The 20,206-nt window shown below is 37.9% G+C and overlaps 2 protein-coding genes and 1 pseudogene across 9 annotated transcripts in view; 2 read left to right on the forward strand and 1 right to left on the reverse strand.

The window, feature by feature from the left end:
• The window catches only part of Eif2ak2 (eukaryotic translation initiation factor 2 alpha kinase 2), a 36,290-nt gene extending 25,576 nt beyond the window's left edge, over window positions 1–10,714 (forward strand). The window contains exons 13-15 of one of the 2 annotated variants that reach the window (XR_001201965.3): window positions 7,827–7,928; window positions 9,007–9,159; window positions 9,249–9,302. Coding sequence is in view for 1 of the 2 variants with exons in the window: in XM_003472904.5 (XP_003472952.3) it covers window positions 7,827–7,928; window positions 9,249–9,302; window positions 9,381–9,503 (279 nt within the window). In the remaining variant the exon portion in view is untranslated. Of the gene's footprint in view, window positions 1–7,826; window positions 7,929–9,006; window positions 9,160–9,248; window positions 9,303–9,380 lie in introns of those variants that run through there. The other variant, XM_003472904.5, reaches the window with a different exon arrangement.
• Gpatch11 (G-patch domain containing 11) overlaps window positions 1–20,206 on the reverse strand; it is a 97,717-nt gene that overhangs the window by 66,014 nt on the left and 11,497 nt on the right. Inside the window, exon 10 of one of the 7 annotated variants that reach the window (XM_063229768.1) lies at window positions 892–14,023. The exons of 5 other annotated variants lie outside the window; for them this stretch is intronic. The gene's annotated coding sequence lies outside the window, so the exon portion shown is untranslated. Of the gene's footprint in view, window positions 1–891; window positions 14,024–14,050; window positions 18,034–20,206 lie in introns of those variants that run through there. One more of the 7 variants, XM_063229757.1, reaches the window with a different exon arrangement.
• LOC111757731 (telomeric repeat-binding factor 1-like) lies at window positions 9,801–12,419 on the forward strand (annotated as a pseudogene).

Consider the following 20,206-nt stretch of genomic DNA (forward strand, 5'->3'; position numbering starts at 1 on the left):
CAGCTGTGGGGCTTTTGATTTCCTCCCCAATTGATGCCCCATGGATCAACTCTGGAGGAACTGAGAGTTTGGGGAGTTGTTTTGTGGCCTTGTCTTTTTATATTTCTATTGTAAGTGGGTTTTTTGCCCAGGTTTTGCTCTTAATTATGCACTGTCCCCACAGTGAGGGTATCAGTTCTCCTCAACCAAATCCTTACATTCAATGCAAGTTATCAAAACCCCAAGACCAGTTATGCAGCATGGCTAGTTGATTCTAGGGGTCACTTGGAGTCATAAATGTGAACCCCTGAGGACATTTTAGATCTTTTTTTTCTAGTAGAGATTGAACTCAGGGTCTTTACACTGAGCTATACTCCCTCTTCTTTTTTAGTTTTCAATTTTGCATCAGGATTTTTCTAAGTCACTAAGCTGCCTAGAGTGTGTTCAAAGTTTTGATTCTCTAGTCTCAGCTTCCCCCAGAGTGCTGGAGTGAGAGGCATGTGTCACATGCCCAGCTCCCTCTGGAGATGTTTTTAAACTAAATAATAATGAAAAAGGAGGTTCTGCTGTTCAAATATTAAAATGTATCTTTTAATGCTTCAATTATTAAAATAGTAAAATGTTTTTTAAGAAGCCCGTGAAATAGTCCAGAGACTTACATATTCATGAGCGTCTGGGATTGTTGTATATGATACAGTATTTTTTATTATTTTTGAATTATTTTATTTTAAAGAGGGTAAAATTAAACACAACAAAACAGATCATAAGAAAGCAATGTGGGGCTGGGGATTTAGCTCAGCAGCATAAGCGCCTGCCTTACAAGCAGGCAGTCGTGAGTTCGATCCCTGGTACCGATTTAAAAAAAAAAAAAAGCAATGTAAAAGACATAAATTTCAAAGCAAGACAATCAGAGATGTTCGCTATCTATTATATTATCTCGTTTTCTTCCAAATAGTTGTCCATATCTTCACATACAGAAATTTCACATGAAACAACATAGTATAGAGCTGATCTGAACAAGATGAGGAAAGCGTTTTAGGTCATCAAGATCAGACAATAGGGAAGTCAACCACGGCTGTCATAATGTCTCTCATTCTCTTCAAAACAGCTGTCCATACCTTCATATTTGTTGAAATTAAAAAACAAAACAGGCTAAAATCACTCTGAACAAAAAACAATAGTATTGCTGGATTTCACATCATGACGTGATGGAATCAGCACTGGGTACTGTAGTGTCTCTTTTTCTTTAAAGTAGTTCATTTCCTTATGCGTTATATGATTAGTTCTCATAAATTGTTAATAGGTTCTACACATGTATGAGTCTCTACATATATTTCTATCTTTTCTGTATTACAGGGAAAAACAAAACAAAGCAAGAAAAAACAAAACATTCCTATAAAAACATGAAATGAAAAAGTCATATAAAACCACAGTACAAGGTGATCTACAATGGTTACTGTGTTGTCTCTTGTTATCTTCAATAGAATTGCCTATATCAGCAGGCATAGTATAATTGAATATAGCAGTACATAACAGTATTAATAAATGCAAAACATTGTAGACAGTGTAAAACTTCAAAAGCAGGTAATAATCAAACCCGAGCGGGTATCCTAGTGATTCGTGTCATCTTCAGTGTAGTTGCCTATACATTCAGACTTGGTACTATCAGTCATAACAGATTTGAATAAAATCTGTCAATACAAAACAGCAATCTAACAAATCAGATTCAACTAAGATCAGTCATGATAAAACAATGTAAGTTATACAGGGCTTCAGATTAAGTTAATAGGAAATTAAGGATGATTATCATACTATATCCTGCTATTTTCGGGATAGCTGTCTGTGCCCTCAAATCTAGTACAAGCAGACAAACTGGAACAGAATATAATCATCTAAACAGAGCAGTATGAGTAATGTGGGTTTTAAATCCTGATACACTATTAAAAATAATCCCCTGCCTTCTTTTTTTAGACTATTCCTCCCATTTCACTCCCACAGGGTGCACTGTGCATTTTGGGTCCCACCAACTCCCTCAGTTTTTAGATTGGGGGGATCAACCTGCTACTTTACCTGAGTGCTTTTGCACATTCTCACTCCTGGACTTGATTTCTTTACCTACAAAAGCCTCAAGGTTTTCCTTTGTTATAGCTGAGTAGTTCTCTATTGCATGTAAGTATCCTGTCTTTCCAACCTATCTGCAGGTGTTGGTCGAGTTGCCCCTTTTTCTCTCTGGTTCCCTGTCACATAGAGCATTGTTTTTCTCATATTTGATTTTAGGTCCATAAACCAAAAGGTTAGTTATATTTCCTATACAGGTTAGTTATATTTCCTATACAGAGCATTTCGATGGATCCTACCTCCTGATCTACTCTGCCTGTATTTCTTTTTTCTTTTCTTTCCTTTAGTGTATCAAGGCCATTTATGTTAGAGATTATAGCCAATCTTCTCTGCCTCATTTCTGGTATGCTGTTTTTCTGCCATTGGTTGCCTACTTTTCTCCTTCATTCTACTGTCTGCTCCATTCACTGAGGCCTCTGCCACTGTTCCTGATACGCTGGGTTTTTTTCTCTCTCTAGAATTCCTTCACTATTCTCTGTAGGGTTTGATTGGTAGTCGCAAATTTCCCTGGCTCCTCTTTGTCATGGAAGCATTTTGTTTCTTCATTAATTTCTAGAGACAGTTTTTCAGGATACATCAATCTGGGCTGGTGTCTATTTTCTTTCAGGGCTTGGAATACTTCGCTGCAAGCTCTTCTTGATTTGATGGTCTGTGTCAGGAAGTCTCCGTGATTTTGATGGGCTTTCCTTTATAGGTGATCTGTTTCTTTTCTCTGATGGCTTTTAATATTCTGTTCTTGTGATGAATTTCTGGGATCTTGATTATTATATGTCTGGGTGTAGCTCTGTTTTGGTTGTAGGTGGCTGGAATTCTGTATGCCTCAGACATCTGAATAGCATTTCCTTTTCCTATGCTTGGGAAGTTTTCCTTAATTATTTCTGTGAATAGCGTTTGTATTTCCTTTGTTTTTCCTCCTGCTTCTTCATTCGTATGTTTCATTCTTAAGTTATAGATCCTCTTGCATCTTCTAGCCTTTGTATTGTTACTGCCTGTTTCCTTGTTATTTTTAAGAGATCTTCCCAGGGGCTGGGGATTTAGCTCAGTGGCAAGCAGTTTTGCCAGCTTTCAATGGAGTTTTTAATTTCCTGGTAATCTCTTTGAATCTGCTTCTTGTATTTTGGGTTTTCTTTATATTCTTCATCAAATGTTTCTCTCTTTTTTGTGTGTTCCTCCATTCTTCCATCTGTGTCTTTCTGAGGGGTGCTTAGAATTTCTTTTATTAATCTACTTATATCTTGCTTTACTTGAATATTTCACTTTTAAGCTTGTCTATGAGATCCCAAAGATATCTCTTTATGTCCACTGATGTTGTGTCTGATACTGCATGTTTGCTGCCCTCAATCTCTTTTGTATTCACCTCTCCTGGATCAATGTCCTCAGGGCTGGGTGCTGGGGACCTTTTTTTCTTTCTTTCTCTTGTCATGTTTTTGGTTTCTTCCATACCATAGGTGTATAATGGAGGTCTCAGTCCTTTTCCTTGTTGGTTATGGTTCTTCTGAAGTGTGCTGGCTAGGGATTTCTTCCCTCTCCAGTTTGCTGTTAGTCATTGAGGTGCAAGCAGGGGCAGCTATTGCTGGCCCCTCCCCTCCAGGCCAGTCAACCTGCAAGGGCCTTCACCCTGTTAGTGTGTGCTGCGCATATGGAATTGGTTTGGGACAGCTTACTGGATCCCAGCCACGGCCGTGACCCAGGCCAAGCAGATCCCACCAATCTGCTTTGGGAAGGAGGCAACCAACTGAAGTCACTGCCATTCCTTGTTCCTGCCTGTCCTGCCCGATTCCAACGTGTCCAGTTGGTCGCCCCTTTCCCTTGAGAGGGTCTTATTCCCTGCATTCACTGTGGGTTAATGCAGGTCTCCATACTGGCTCTGTTCTCTGTTGGGCTTGCCGACCTCCAATCTCAGTGTGACCGTGGCTCCGGCAAGTCGCAGGGGCACGAGTTTGTGCCACTCTGGCAAGTCACAGCAGTGCGAGTTTGGGCGGATCCAGTGAGAGCACCATGGCTGCTAATCTTAGCTACTCCAATGGTAGTCCTGGGACTGCATGTTTGACCAGTTCTTTTCCCTTTAATTTCTTCTTGGGTTGAGAGGGTCCATCTTCCTCTGTCCAGAGAGGTCTGGATATTTTATCCTGGTATCTGAGTTCTCTCTCAGGGAGCCTCTGTATATTGCTGCTTACCGATCTGCCATCTTTGTGAGACTCTAGTATTTTTTAAACTGTGGAGAGACAACAATGACTGAGTGAAAGAGAGCCGTAAGAGATAGTTGCAGAGAGGCGGGTGTGGATTAGCCATATACTCCTTGAGAAGCTTCAGCCTAGGCTGGAAAGGATGTGGGGCTGCACCATCTGTGGTGAGCTAGGAGACCAGTTGAGTGTGGCTTTCATAGGCAACTGGCTCTGAAAGTGTTGACAGCAAGTTGAGCGGTCTGTTTGAAACCCAGTACTTATATCCAGCACAGGACTCAGTAGTCTGTCTGCTTTTGCTTTCTCCACCTAATGGTGGGAGCAAAGATATGGCTCAGTTTGGACAGTTGCCTCAGCCTGAGATCCACGGGCAGAAGAGCCTCTGGAGCAGCACAAATCTATGGGCATATAGCTAGGTGAGAAAACTGACTTGGAGTACATCTCAGAGGGACATGGAAAGTGGGAGTTTCTGGGGAGACTATAGCCATAGAACAGATACCAATGACTAACCACACCCAGGGGGAAAGGCAGGGTGGGATTCACCATTCACACACAACACTGTTCCAAGATGCAGACCCTGGATATAAATCATTCATTTAAAAACAGGAAAGAGGGCTCGGTATTTAGCATGAGGTCCTGAGTTTGATTCCTAGTACAAAAAAAAAAAAAAAAAAAAAAGAATTTTTTTGCAGTCATCTTTTTCTGTTGGTTTGTCTATGTTTGGGGGGTTTGGGCCTATTAATTTTTTTCTTTTTCTTCTTTTTTATCTTGATCTTTTTGTTTTACTTTCTTCTATTACTTTTATCTCATTTTTTACTTTGTTTGTTTTTTGTTTCTTGAGACAGGGTCTTGCTTCATAGTGGAGACTGGTCTTGAACTCACAGTATAGCCCAGGCCAGCTTTATATTCCACACAATCCTGCTGTCTTAGTCTGTTGAGTACTGGGAGAATCTCCTGAGGGTGGGACAGTGCACTTCCTTCTTTGCTTTATCTAACTTTTCTGGCCTCCTCAACTTTCTTTTCTTTATTTTTCAAATTTTACTTCCTTCATTCTCCCATTCCCCACACCCTGTCTTTGCTAGTATAATCTTGAGTTTTATTAATCTTAAGATATTTAGTTAACTGTGTGTTATTACTGTTGAAATCTTTTCAATTGTTAGTGGAGGTACAGTTGTCACATTCAGTAGATACTGCGTGTTGATATTTGGTTTTTCTTTGTGTTGATACTATAATTATAGATGTTTTCTGTGGTTAAGGTTGGTACATTATTGATTTTTATGTTATGTCAGCATGTAGTTTGTCTTTGATTGTATTATGGTTGTTACTGCCAGGGTTGGCATTGTTGTTACTATTAACTGGTTTTCTTTGCATGTCAATATGTAGGTTGTCTTTGTGTCATTAGCAGTATTGTGGTTTGTTCCCAGAGAAGTGGGTGCTAGGCCAATTACACTGCACTCTCCTGTTCCAGATGAACGGAACTGGTTGGATCTTTGGACAGAGGCTAAGGCTTATCGTTAGCCACTCTCAGAGTATATTACTAAAAAACAGTCACCAACTGAAAGATCTCCATACTCACAACAAAGTCTTTACACTGTGATATTTTGGTTGTCTATTTTCATCTTTTGGATTGTTCATCTTATTCTTTGTTTTGGATTTTAAGTACTCTTTTTAAGTTGATTTTCTTGATAATTTTTTTTCAAAATACTTTCATTAGTCTGTCACCCAAGAGTAAACGCACTGAGCTATCTAACGTCTTGAGAACCTTCAGCGGTTCTCAAGAGGTGAGAGCAAACTCACCTCTTCCCTTTGGAGACCATTTGGCATAGAAATGTAATGTAGATGGCATGTGTGTGAGGTGTGAGGTAGAACACAACAGAGAACTAATGTCTCTCTTACTTCCAATTGGACTAAACAGCTCCTGCAGCCTATATTATCACCCTCAGAATAGTTTTAAATTATAATTTATGATTGTGCTTTTATTTTTCTCAGGCATTTTGTTAGTCTGAGATGTGTCCTCAATATGTAGGTTAGGCAAATCTTGAACTCACTATATAGCCCAGGCTGGCCTCAAACTTCACAGTCCTCTTGCCTCAGCTTACTCGAGTGACGGGATCACACTGTGTACCATCATGCCCAGATCTTAGGTGATTTGCACTTCTTCTCTTCTTTTTTCTTTTCTTTTTGTTTAAAAAATTTTAAATTTTATGTTAAAGAAATTAAGACAAAAGAGAACAGAACAAAGCAGAGCAGAACAGAACAATGTAAGCAACATAGCACTTCCCCGCAAGACAACTGGATATTAACAGTAGCTACCATAATAACTCTTCCTTTGAAATAGTTGAGCATACCTTCACATACAATAGCATCAAACATAACAAAATAGTATAAAACCATTCAAGAGAATGAAAGTATTACAGGGCATTTAGAACCAAATAACAGAAAATGAACAATGGCTACTACATTATCTCATTTTCCATAGAAAATTTGTTTCTACTATCACACATTAAAATCCAGTAAGACACAACATGATAGAACAAAGGAATCAGAAGAACAAAAGCATGGTAGGACTTCAAAGCAAGATGGTATTAAATCAGCAATGACTGCTATAATGTCTTGTTTTCTTTAAAATAGCTGTTCATACCATCACATATTTCTTTTCTTTTTTTCCAAATCCATTTTATTTTAAGGAGAAAAAAAACAAAGCAAAAAAGTAAAACAAAATTTCAAAACATGTCAATCGGGGCAGCAGTGATACACACATTGTGCACTGTCATCCCCAAATCTTAGGTGATTTTTAAATGTAAATACATTTTATTCAGGAATAATTTACGTGCCACAAAATGCACATGTCTTAAATGTATTTGCTTTAACCAATGTATATTCTGTTGTAGCCTACAGGTTTGTGAACATGTAGAACAGCCACTTTCTAGCTATTTCCCCCTCCCTACTTCATGGAAGGAAATAGCTCTCTCATTTCTATCATCATACTTCACTTCTTCCTGTTCTTAAATTTCATATGAATGGAATTACGGTAAATGTACTCAATTGCATTTAGTTTCTTCAAAGTATTACACTGGCAAACCTTTAATTGTTTCCTTGTATCAGCAACTAATTCCTTTTTGTCATTGAGTAGTAATTCATGATATGACTATACCACAGTATGTCTTTCAATTCTCCTGTTGGTAACAGTTGAGTTATTTTTAGCTATGGAATATTATAAATAAATGTTATGAATATTGTCACAGAAGTCAGTGGACAACATTTTAATTGCTTTACCTGCTATATTTTACTTAATTGCACAATCAAACTCTGAGGTCAATGGTATTATTAGACCCATTTTACAATTAATACTATTCTATTCCCGTATTAATGGTTAATTTACAGCAGAGAGGCTGCTATTTGGTGCTAAATATTTGAATCTATGCTGTCAGACTCCACAAATCATGCAGATATATTCTTTGCATGATAGAAGATTTTGTGGCTTCAGAAAGCACAGATATTTACATCAGATAAGTAACAAAGGCAACTATGCTTTGATCTCTTCAGCTGAATTCACAAGATTATGGAAAGGAAGTGGATATTTTTGCTCTGGGACTAATTCTCTCTGAACTTATTCACGTACGTGCGACTTTCCAAGAAACAGTTGCGGTAAATAATCTAAGAAAATAATTACATATCTTACTGTATGTCTTCTTCTATGTCTGTATTGTTTCAAAGTCATTGCCCATGTGTGAAGGTGAGCTTCAGTAGTGAGTAACTGCAACTGAAACATGAATTTTCTTATTTCAAATTCTGAGAACTATTTTTCATAGAACAAAAAGCTTTATTTTTTTGGAAGATGCGTACTTTTTTTTTGTAGGGCTTTTAAGTCAATTGGTAAAATTTCATTGATTGCCTACTTTGCTAAAGACACTGTGATAGGTGTTACAAGAGACAGCAGTGAAGCAGGTTTTTTTTTCCTGGTACTGGGGATTGAACTTTTCTCACTGAGCAACATCTCTGGTTTTTCATTTCTTTTATTTTGAGATGGGAGTCTAAGTCACTAAATTGCCCAGGCAGGGCTCAAACTTGTGATCTGCCTTGTTTCAGCTCCCAGAATACTGGGATTACAGACATGTACCTCTGTGCCTAATTAACAGTTGATTTTTCTAAGAAAGGAGATAAAAGAATGTTATAAGTATTTTAAGAAAAGACATAAAGTCCGTGGAAACATGTAGATCTTTCAGCTGAGATTTCAGATTTCACCAAAGCAAGTCAGTTGGCCTGTGAAGGGAGGGTTGTTTCTTTTTTTATTTTTATTTTTATTTTTTTGTCTTTTTCATTTTTATTGGTACCAGAGATCGAACTCAGGACCGCCTGCTTGCAAGGCAGGTGCTTATGCTGCTGAGCTAAATCCCCAGCCCCCAGGAGGGTTGTTTCTAATAGTCCAAAATAGAAACCAGGAGACGCCAGTGTGAAGATGGGCCTGTACCGAGTATATTTGGAAACAGCAGGCAGCATAGTTTTATTGGAGAATACATGTTACAAGGAAGTGATGGTTAATGGAGCTGGAAAGGCAGATTGGTGCTAATCTGCGGAAAAAATATGGATTTTCTCATGTAGGCAATGGATAACTACTAAAGGCAGATGGCAACTGGATATGCTAGTCTGAAGCTCAGGAAGAGGATCTGCTTAGTCAACAACTTTTGTCTCTATAAAAGGGGTACTTAAAGTATCTATTTCTTAGGGTTCCAGGAAGGATTACGGGAACGAATATCAAAACAAAGGAAGTTAAGACAGTTCTTAGACTGAGTGTGGTGGAGGGAATTATCCGCTTGTGCTTGCCTAAAAAGATGTTCCTAAAGGTCTAGCAACAGCCTACATTCAGAGTATCCTTAAGGTATTCTTAACCTTTAATGTGTTCTAAGTTTGTTCTTCCTCTCAAGCAAATAATTTCCTAATAAATGAATGTATATGATTTATTTTCAGGTTTTCAAAGATCTAAGGAAAGGCATCTTTGATAATGTGTTTGATAACAAAGAAGTAAGTATTTAAAAATAATCACAATTTTATTAATTCCAATGTTTAGTTCTTACTATTGACAGTTACTTCTGCTTACAGAAAAGCCTTCTACGGAAATTACTAGCGAAGGAGCCTCAAAGACGACCTGACACATCTGAAATACTGAAGACCTTGGCTGAGTGGAAGAAAGTCTTAGATAAAAAGGAAAGGCATACCTATTAGGGTCCTTCTAAAAAGCCTGCTACTTCTAATATTTGCTTTCCTTTCATTATATAAGGTCTGCTAAGGGTCATGGATAGATATTTCCTCTTATTTTCATTTTATTCCTTTTTTTTGTATTGCCTTTAAGACAGATTTTCATTATTTTTTTTTAACTTCAAAGAACATTTTTACACATGAAGAAATACAGAATTTTATTAATATTCAGGCTATAGCTATATGGAACACGGTAGGTTTTTTTTTTTTTTTTTTTTTTTTGTCTTTTTCCTTTTTATTGGTACCGGGGATTGAACTCACGACTTGCCTGCTTGCAAGGCAGGTGCTTATGCCGATGAGCTAAATCCCCAGGCCCCAGAACATGGTAGTTTTAAGGAAACAGAAGAAGTCCTTGAAAGAATATTTGGTGACCCATATTCTCACATGAAAGGAAATTGCTTATGATTTCACAGAAAGGCCCATATCATTTCTGTTTTCAACACTTCAGCTACAACCTTATGATGGAGAAAGTTAGAAGTTATGTGGATTGTGCGCTAAGTGAAAAATCACCTTTTCTGATGAAGCAGCACAAGTAGTGGAAAATGAGAAAACACAAAGATAACTGTAACAGTAATGATAATGAAACCACAACTGAAGCTAATTTGGATAAAGGAAAAAATCTCACATGAATCTCTTTTTATCTAACTTGAAACAAGGAAGCTGTCAGCAAGACCATCATAAGAAAGTGAGTGGGAATTCTTCAGAGGGGAAGAAAACAGAAGAGACACTGAAAGACCTGTTTCAAAGAATCACTCAGAAAAACAGAGATCTAGGAAGAAACCACCATGGCTTTCAGAAGAAGGCAGAATTTGGTGTGAGGCAATACCAAGAGGGAAACTGGATTAAAATATATTACATTATAAACTCAACAACCCCATGAGTGTAGTGTTAAAGAACACATGGAGGACCTTGAAGAAACTAAAACTGATTTGCTCAAACAGTAAAGACTTAATGTGTTCGTCAAAGTTTAACAAAAGGATAGTTAGTTTGACTACTCCGTTACATTTGATGTATGTTAAAACTGTTGTTAAAGGATTATTTTTATGTTTCAGATTAATGAAGATGTGTGCTGTAAAATTTTATGCCATCAATTTATTAAGAATCTATTTGATAGAATGTAAATACCCAAATCCAATACCCTACCCCCAGATTGTCCTAATAAAAAATTTAAAACCTGATTAGAGGGAGAAAATAGTTATTGTACCTACTCTTTGTCTATAGGATAACTTCAGCCTCATAAGATAGAACATAAAAATGACTTTCTAAATAAGTGAATAATAATAGTCCTGTGAGGTGAGATGTTGATTTATGGCTTTAATGTACTACTTAATTAGTAAGATATTTGTTAATAGAATGATAAGTGCACAAAGTGGTTTGTGCACTATGAGTTTTGAAATGCTTAAGTTTTTCTTTCACAGTTTAATATTTAAAGGAAAAACTTGCTATTGAGGACAAAATTAAATAGCTGAAATAGTTTTGTGTTTCATTTAGGAATGACTTCACATATATTTAAGTATTAAATACTAATGCAAAAATAACTTTGTGTTTCACTTAGGAATGACTTCACATATATTTAAGTATTAAAACTATAGTTAAGATGGTTTTCAATAAAGCTTTATAACTTGAAAAAAAAACTATTCAGAAAAACCAAAGAATCAGGAACAACTGTAATGCCTATCAAGAGGAGAGAAGATGAAGTCACATAGTGCAGTTCTATATAACACTAAAATTAAGAGCTAATGCAGTAAGATAATACAATATATATTAGAAACATAATATTAAGTGAACAAAGTAAGTTTCAGAAAATACTTACAGAGCAATTCTATTTACATAAAGTTCCAGAACACACAAAAATAAATCATTGTTTAGGAATTCCAACAAATGCGATAAAATAATAAAGAGATAGAAGGGAATGAGAGATACTAAATTTGTGACAGTGTTTATGTTAGAGGAAAAGGATTAGGGAAGTGGCCTTCAACGGCAAGGGTGATATTTTTTATTAAACTGGATGCTGAGTCCACTAGTTTATGCTGCAAAGTTCTTTAAAAAACTATTTTGTGTTCATTATAAGTGACACTTTTAAGAAAATGTAACTGCAGTAAGGCAGTGACTAAGTACAGAAAATAATCGCTTTTTAAAAAGGGAATAAAACAAAACAGTGAGAACAATATTGGATTTCAAAAACAACAGAATTTCCTACTGTTTTTAAAAAATTCTGTATTATTTCTATCCTTTTTTGTTTTGTTTAAAAAAATGACAAAGAAATCCCAATTTTTGCTATATTGCATATATTGTTATCCTCTAATAGATGCTCAGATTACCAGCTTCAGGCCTGAAAAGTCAATCAAACATTACAAGCACTAAGGTTTTTTCCTTTTAATTACTGTCATCTCAGCCTGTGTTCCTCTGACTCTGCCCTTTGCTTATAGGGCGGAGGTGGGGGATGGGCATCTCCTGTCCTCGCCTGCATCCCAGCTGGCTCACAGGAGCAGGCAGGTTGTCTTCTTGGTTCTCCTCCCAGTCCACTACTGTTGCTGGCTCATGGGAGGGAAAATAATTAATCTTCAGGGCCAAGATCACTCTACTGAGCACACAGCTGAGAAGTGACATTTCAGCAACACTTTGGAGCATGTGAGACATTTGGAGCAGACCAAATGGACAGTCTTGGCAAGGGGCCTGGCAGGTTATGGAAAAGATGTATTTGGGGAGTACTGCGTATGTTCATTTGTCATCCTGAATTGCTGTATGGAAGCTAGAACATAATTGGGATTGTGTCTTCAGAGACCCTGAAAGCTAATTCAAACTAGAGCCATCAACTTTCATTCTAAAACTGGTTTTAAAACAAGTTTTAAAGTGAATAAAATTTAAACAGAAAATGAAAAAGTTCCCAGTAATAGTAAATGTTTTCATAAAGGCTAATAGCTATTTTTAAAAGGTGTTCAATTAATCTACTTTTAACTTCCAGGACAGCATTTGATTACAGCAAGGTTCATCAAAGGGTGCTAAAACTATTGGGTGGAAACATTTTGGGGAACAGAATTCAGATATCATCTGAACTGCAAAAATTCAGATATCATCTCATAGATGATGTGTTACAAAGGGGGAAATGTAGTTTTACAATGGAAAGATTGTGGTCACCAGAATAACCCATAACCATAACCAAGTGATTCAGTCCAGCATCACTCCATCACTCAAGGTACAGCAACCTAAAATTATGTGTCTCCTAATGTGATGTAAGAATTAGATGATATCACCTACAATTCTTCCTCATCAAATGTCTAACAGGAATTCGTTAACAAGGAAATTATTAGACATTCTATGGGTCATTCTTTAAAAAGTCAGTGTCATGAACGATTAGGAAAATTATTCAAAATTAAGAGACAGCAAGCTGTATTGAAGGTACAGGGCTGTAATCCTAGCACTCAGGAGGCAAAAACAAGAGGATTGCCACGAGTTCAAAGCCAGGCTGGGCTACACTGTGAGTTTAAGGCCAATCCAAACTGCAGAACTGTGGCAGAAAATGCACCCCCAGCCAGTATGCTTCAGTTTGTTAGCTCCTGGTCCAGTTCCGGTTGTGCCTGTCTCTTAGAAACGGCTGGTCATGGTGACGTATAACTGGTCACTATAATGCACATTGTATAAAACAATCCCCAATGACAACCCATTCTGCCTCTGTACTTCCTGCTTTATACCACTAAAGATCAGGGGCTGATATTCTAGGAATGATCCCAATCAGTGCCCATTGGCATAATAAACCTGCCTCCAAATCCTGGGTATCATTTCAGTGTTTCTGTTTTCCAGTGCTTAGCAAGACCCTGTCTCAAAAAAAAAAAAAAAGAAAAAAAAAAGTAAAAAGAAAATGCAATTGAATATGGAGATACAATGAATTCACATATGATGAAATGTTAACCATTGGATAATTGGTAAATATCAGTTAGGGTATATAGGTGTTTGCTGTGTTACTTAAAAGTTCTGGGGATTGTGGGATTCAACCTGGACCTTGCACATGGTAAGAAACTTTTCTACCTTCAACCCAAGAAACCTTATTTTCAGTAAAAAAATGAGGCTGTGTGTGGTGGCGCTCACCTATACTCCGAGCACTTGGGAAGCCGAGGCAGGAGGATCACTGAGTTTGAGGCAAGCCTGGTCTACAAAGTGAGTTTGAGGCCCCCCACTGAAGTGCAAAGTAAAACTGCATAGTAAAACCCTGTCTCAAAAATACAAAAAAGACAGACAAGTATTTTCTAATCTTGATGAATGAAGCTATACTTTAAATGTGGCCAATGAGAACACAGACTTTTAGCCTTGCTTTATTGTCGCATTTTAATTCTTGCATCATATGTGTAGAAACTTGCTGGGCATCGTAGTGCAGTCCTGTAATCCCAGCACTCAGGAGGCTGAGGCAGGAGGATCCTTGCAAGTTTGAGACCAGCCTGGGCTATGAAAGTGAGCCCAATGCCAGCCTGACCTGCACAGTGAGACCCTGTCTTAAAAAGACAAGAAAAATAAATATAGAAACTCTTAGTAGCTTTTATTGTGAGTATATATTTTCTAGACTTCAGACATATATCAAAGAAAGGAATCTTTTTTTTTAGTTAGGGAAGGAGAGAGGCCAGATCCAGGGACCTTATTTGCTTATTAAAATGCAGTTTTAAAAGAGCCATTTTGATCTAGGTGCTTCACTACAAATTTTTACCATTAAACACATACTTATTATATATACACATATTTAACATAAACACATATAAGACACGTAACACTTAAGTGTTACGTTAAGTATATTTAGTACATATCCATACACAGTTGTATGTGTTGCATGTGTGTAAGTGTATGGCCAGCAGTGTAATTTGTGAGGCCAGTGCAAAATGAAAACACAGGGCCCTTGCTAAGAAATTAAATGTGGGACACTTCTGAGCATGGTCATATGCAACTGCATGGATCACATGTTCACAAAGCCAGTCCTGTGACTGAATATGTGTATTACGTGAGAAAAAAATGTTTACAAATCTGAATATAACCTTCTTCAAGTCTCTACTTGCTGTCAGATTTACTATAGACATAAACACAACATCCATTTCCCATTAAGTATTCACTATGACTTAAGGTTCTTTGTCATGTTAACTTTTCATTATGGAATGTCACATAATTTCAATACTGTTCATCTTTATTTTCATAACATTTATGTTCAAACATACACAAAAATAGAATGAAACTCTGTCTACTCATCAAGGTTAGTACATACTAATATTCTCCTTTTTTGTTACATACATTTACCCTCTGCCTTTTCCTTATCCCCTCCCTGCGGTGCTCAAGATCAAATCCTGGGCCTCCGGTGTGGTAAGTGCTCTACCACTGAATTACATCTCTAGCCCAAGCTACATTGTCTTAAAGTAAATCTCAGGGATTATAGCATTTTAGTACTTTAATATTGTAACCCCTTTTCCTGACTACCTTGAATTTCAGAAAGTTATATTTGTAATTGCATTGATATGTTATTGGAATCCCAGTGAATTAATTCCAATCTGCCACTTCCAGTGCAATCCACAGTGAGAAGAGACACTGAGACATATTTATAGTTATGGGCAGCCAAGGGGTCCTGAGTCCAATCTAGGCGAAGATATATGGAACAAAGGCCTCCCCCAGAATTTATTATCTCTTGAAGGGGTGGCTCAAGGATGAGTGACAGTGCGGACGGTAGAAATTACATGAGCAATGTGAGATGAGCTGGCCAGGTGGAGTACAAGTACCTCTGCAATATGCAGGGAAAATGATATGCAGAAAGACCAGTCTGCAGAGCTCAATTGGGTAGCATCTGAATGTTTCTGGGAGACTGTTGCTTCAGTTTCCGATACATAAACGGGTGTCTTGGAAAGTCATGGCCTCTTGTGGCCCAAACCCAGTTGACGTTCCTGCAGCTATGTGGCTCTGCCATCCTGCTCTGCTCAACTGTTTTACAGAGAACAATGTGAAGAAACAGGAAGTTGTTGGCTGGCTTCAAGGATTACAGATCAGTACCTTTGCTAGCCTTATTTTCATTGCTTAGAACTAATTAAAAGAAGGAAATAGCATAGCCAGCTCTGTATATAACAGTACATGAAGACAAAGTTCAGTTTTAACTAATGCTGAAGCAATTGTTCTGCATTCAAGGGGAGCTGCACAGATTGTCTCCTACACTTAAAAATGTGTCTCTGATAGATACGGTTATTTTTTTTTATCTTGACAGAACCACAAAATCATTGTCACACTCAACAAAACTAACAAGATTTCTTTAGTATACAATAATTATTTTGTGTTCAGTTTTCTTATCTCAAAAGTCTTTGTGGCTTGTTTAAATGAAAACTGAACACTATATTTGATTGACATGTCTTTTTATTCTCTAACATTTGCACCGTATTTTCTTTCCATGAACATCTATTTTAAGAAGAAAATGAACCATATATCTTGTAGAATTCCTCTGTTCAAGATTTGGCTGATGGTATCTCCATGTCTAGTTGGATCTAGCTTTTGATTCTTCTTTTTTCTAAGTATTTTACAGGTGATGCTGTTTTCTTTCTTTTATATTTCTTCAAGGGGAACATTGTCTGATTGTCCTACTTTCAGTGACTTTACAATTGATCAGTAGGGTTCCAGTGATATAATCCACAATAAACTTTCCTTATCAATATTTTATCTAATGGTTCTAGTGGCCATTGATGACTGTTGCCTTGATCCATTACTTCACTCAAAGGGTTGCATAATAGTGATTTTCTGATTCTGTCAAACATATCCCAGTCATATGTGATTCTTCTATAAAGAACTTTTGCTAAAGTACAGTGGGAAAGATGGGATAGCTATTTGATTTTTTAGAATGAGTCAGTTCCTAGAACTCTCCTAGAGTGACAAGTAGTTTTTTTTGTTTTGTTTGGTTTTTTTCTTTTTTATCGGTCCCTGGGATCAAACTCATGACTGCCTGCTTGCAGGGCAGGCGCTTATGCCGCTGTGCTAAATCCCCAGCCCCGACAGTAGTTTTTTAAGCAGGGCCATGGCTCAATCAGTACTTAGAAGTGTGAGTAGAATGGGTTGGAGCAGGGAGAGATTATATTTGTAAGGTCAGAAGAGTGAAACACTTACAGGGCCTGAACAGCAGGGAAAGATGCAGAAATTATGGAAAACACAAATGTCAAGCTGGGCATGGTGGTGCACTCATGAAATCCCAGCACTTGGGAGGCTGAGGCAGGAGGAAGGTTGCAAGTTTGAGACCAGCCTGAGCTACAACGTGAGCTCCAAGTCAGCCTGAACTGCATAGTGAGTCCCTTCCTCAAAAAGACAAGGAAAAGAAAGAAAAAGAAAAGAAACAAAACATCAAAGGTTACCTCCAAGTTTGTTGGAACGTGAGGAACAGAATTCTGGGGCCACTAAACACAGGTCTCAATTAACCCCAAAAGAGCCGCATATATCTGAGATGGAGTTGCCTCACACTTTCTGAACTTACATGTTCAGTAATTTAGTAAGCCAGTACTGTTTGACGGTATACCCATTATGATGTGAACCCCAAGTTATTGATGTGCCAGAATATTCAGAGAAAGGTGCAGAGGGTTCCTACAGTTGTAGGAAACGCAGGATAGAAAGGGGCTACGTTTCAATGTTTACTGTCCAGGTATGTCGAAGTGCTTAGTCTGCCCTCGAGGTCTGTTAGTTCTCAGTCTGTGACTGTGACTTGTCCTAATCCTACATTTCTTTAAAATGGTCACAGATGACAGGACTGGTTGACAGATGTAGTGACACCACTACTGGTTTAAATTCTAACTAAAACTATAATAGGGGAACTAGTATAAGTAGTGAGGCAAATAAAATGTCTTCTAAATGTGTGGTCGTTGGGGGTAAATTTGGTTGAGACCTGTTTTCACTTCTTATGGCTGCATTAACAGATTGTTACTGGGTTCTGGGGCCCTGAAGTGTCCTTTCAGAGGTGAGTCCAAACCCTTTGCCTGCTGGACAAAGAATTGAATGAAACAAGCAAAAACAATGGCAAAGTTTCATTATTTATTTATTATCCTTTTTTTTTTTGTTTTGAGACAGGGTCTCACTGTGTAGCCCAGGCTGGCCTCAAACTCGCCCCCCCCCCCAGCCTCCCACGAGCCAGGCTTACAGGTGTGCGCCACCATGCCGGTTTCCCATTAAAGGAAGGGAAAAGAGTAAGGCAGGGAGAGCATGAGCTCTACAAAGTGAGTTCTGGGTCAAGTAAAGAGAGGAAAAAATAAAAATATAGTGTGGGCTCTCCTGAAGAAGAATGCTAGCTTGTCCCTTTTTTATATCTTTCACACTGGCATCATGTCCATGACATCCTGTCAAAACCCTGTTTCAGTTCTCGGGAGAAGGCCACACGCAGAGTTCTGCGGATGCTCTGCTTGCGTCTCAGTATCTTGTCATGCTAGCTGCAGCCATCTTATCTTCCTGCCTTGTGATGACCACAAATCTCATGGTTTAAAGCAACCGTGCATATTTATTGTGTTCACTCCTGGAGATCAGAAGTCTACGATGAGTTCCTAAGGGGCTGAAATTGTGGTTCCCTTTAAGGTCCTGTTAGTGCCTGTGTTCAGTCACCTGATGGAAGCCCAGGCCCACAGGTCTGCTCAGTGCTGTCTGAAAGGGCTTTTGCCTTCAGGCTGCCCCCTGTCCTTTCTACCTAAAATTACCTTCAACTTTTTTTTTTGTTTCATTGAGATATAATCTAAAATTTACAGTTCAATGATGTTTAGTACATTCCGTGTTGTACAATCATCACCATATTCAATTTTAACTTTTCTTACCAGGCTGGGGTTATAGCTCAGTGGTGCAGTGCCTGCCTCAAAGTGTGAGGCCCTGAGTTTGGCTCCTGGTACCAAAAAAGAAAAAAAAAAAGGCCCCCCACCAAAGCCCCTTAAAAAACAAACAGTTTTCTTATCCTCAAAAGAAATCTAACACCCAAGAAGTCACTCACCATCTTCTCCGAAATCTAGATGACCATTAATATACTTTGCGTCTATAGATTTGCCAATTCTGGAGTTTCATATAATCAGACAACACGGGATTTTTAAAATTTCAGAATTATGTTTTTAAGTTTCAACAATGTGCTGGCACAGATCCATCAGTCATATACTTCTTGCTGCCAAATAATATTCCATTTTATGTCCGTAACATGTTTAATGTATCCATTCATCAATTAATAGACATTTGAGTTTTTTCTACTTTTTGACTATCATGAATAATATTACTGCAAACATCTGTGTACAAGTTTTATGTGGACATGTTTTCATACTTTTTTTTTTGGATGTATACCTAAGGAGTACAGTTTCTGGGCTACACATAATTCTCTCCTCACAACTTTGCATACCAAATTTCTACCCATCTTTCAGAACCCAAATTCAGTGCTACTTCCACAGTGTCTCACAAGCTGCTGCTTAGAATCAGTCTTTTCCCTAATTCTCCAACTGGGTGGTACCCCACTGTAAGTGCTGTTTGCTTTGGAGCTCAGTCATTCACAGATGACTGCTACCTTTGTCATTCTGTGAATTTTTGGAGAGTAGTGGTGAGTTCTTTTGTTGCTGTATGCCCCCAGGTAGCAAGGCAGAAACTCTATTAAGTGCTGGGTGGGGAGTAAAAGCTTAACAGTTTGTAGGAACATATGCTTAATCCTATCAAATGTGTTTTAATATCAAATAATAATGCCTATTTTCAGATTTCTTGGGGGGGGGGACCAGGAATTGAACTCAGGACCTCAAGCTTGCCAGCCAGGCACTGTGGTGGTCTGATCTAAATCCTCAGCCCCTCCACTTTCAGATTTTAATACTTAAATGTTTGGCAAATGATACTTGAAATAAATATGCATAAGTTAAAATGATTTGGTTTTTAATGATATTCGTCATGAGTGTCAGAAGCTCTGTATTACAGAATTATAATTTTAAAAATGGGACATTTTAAGGTCTCAAATTTCATGTAAATATTCTTTTTTTTGGTACTAGGGATTGTACTCACAATCTTGTGACCTTGTGCTTGCCGGGCAGGTGCTTATCCCACTGAGCTAAATCCCCAGTCTCCCCCCGCCCCATGTAAATATTCTAAAGCTAAGTAACAACTTCAATGTTTTACTTCTCTCAGTTGTGATGACTGTCTAGTTATAAAGTCATAAAGGGCCTATATGAATAAAGTAAATTTTACTTTTTTTCCTTTTTATTTAAGGGTTAAAGAGAGGGTAAGGGAATTGGAAAAAGAAAGAATCAAGTTATATTATGTACAAGTAAAAATTCCCTATGGTGAAATGATCACTATATTCCTGAAATGTAGCAATAAACTTAATTTAAAAAAAATAAAAGGCTGTGTGTGGTGCCACATGCCTGTAATCCCAGCACTCAGGAAAGGCTAAGGCAGGCAGACACCATGAACGCAAGGCCAACCTGCACATACAGTGAGTCCAAGGCCAAACTAAACTACACAACAAGACCTTGCCTCAAAACAAAACAAAACAAAAAGACGTGATCTCAGCTCTCACGGACTTTTAATTCATTAAATGCCCCAGGCTGACCCTAAACACATGGCAATTCACCTGCCTCAGCCTCTGAAATGCTAGGGTTACAGGTATGTGCCACCATATCTGGCATGTTTTTACTTAGGTTGAAAACATCTTTTTAACCTTAGATGAACAAGAATGGAGG

Source organism: Cavia porcellus, unplaced genomic scaffold (assembly GCF_034190915.1).
Source record: "Cavia porcellus strain 051 isolate PalLab524CR breed Dunkin Hartley unplaced genomic scaffold, mCavPor4.1 scaffold_1, whole genome shotgun sequence".
NCBI lineage: Eukaryota > Metazoa > Chordata > Mammalia > Rodentia > Caviidae > Cavia > Cavia porcellus.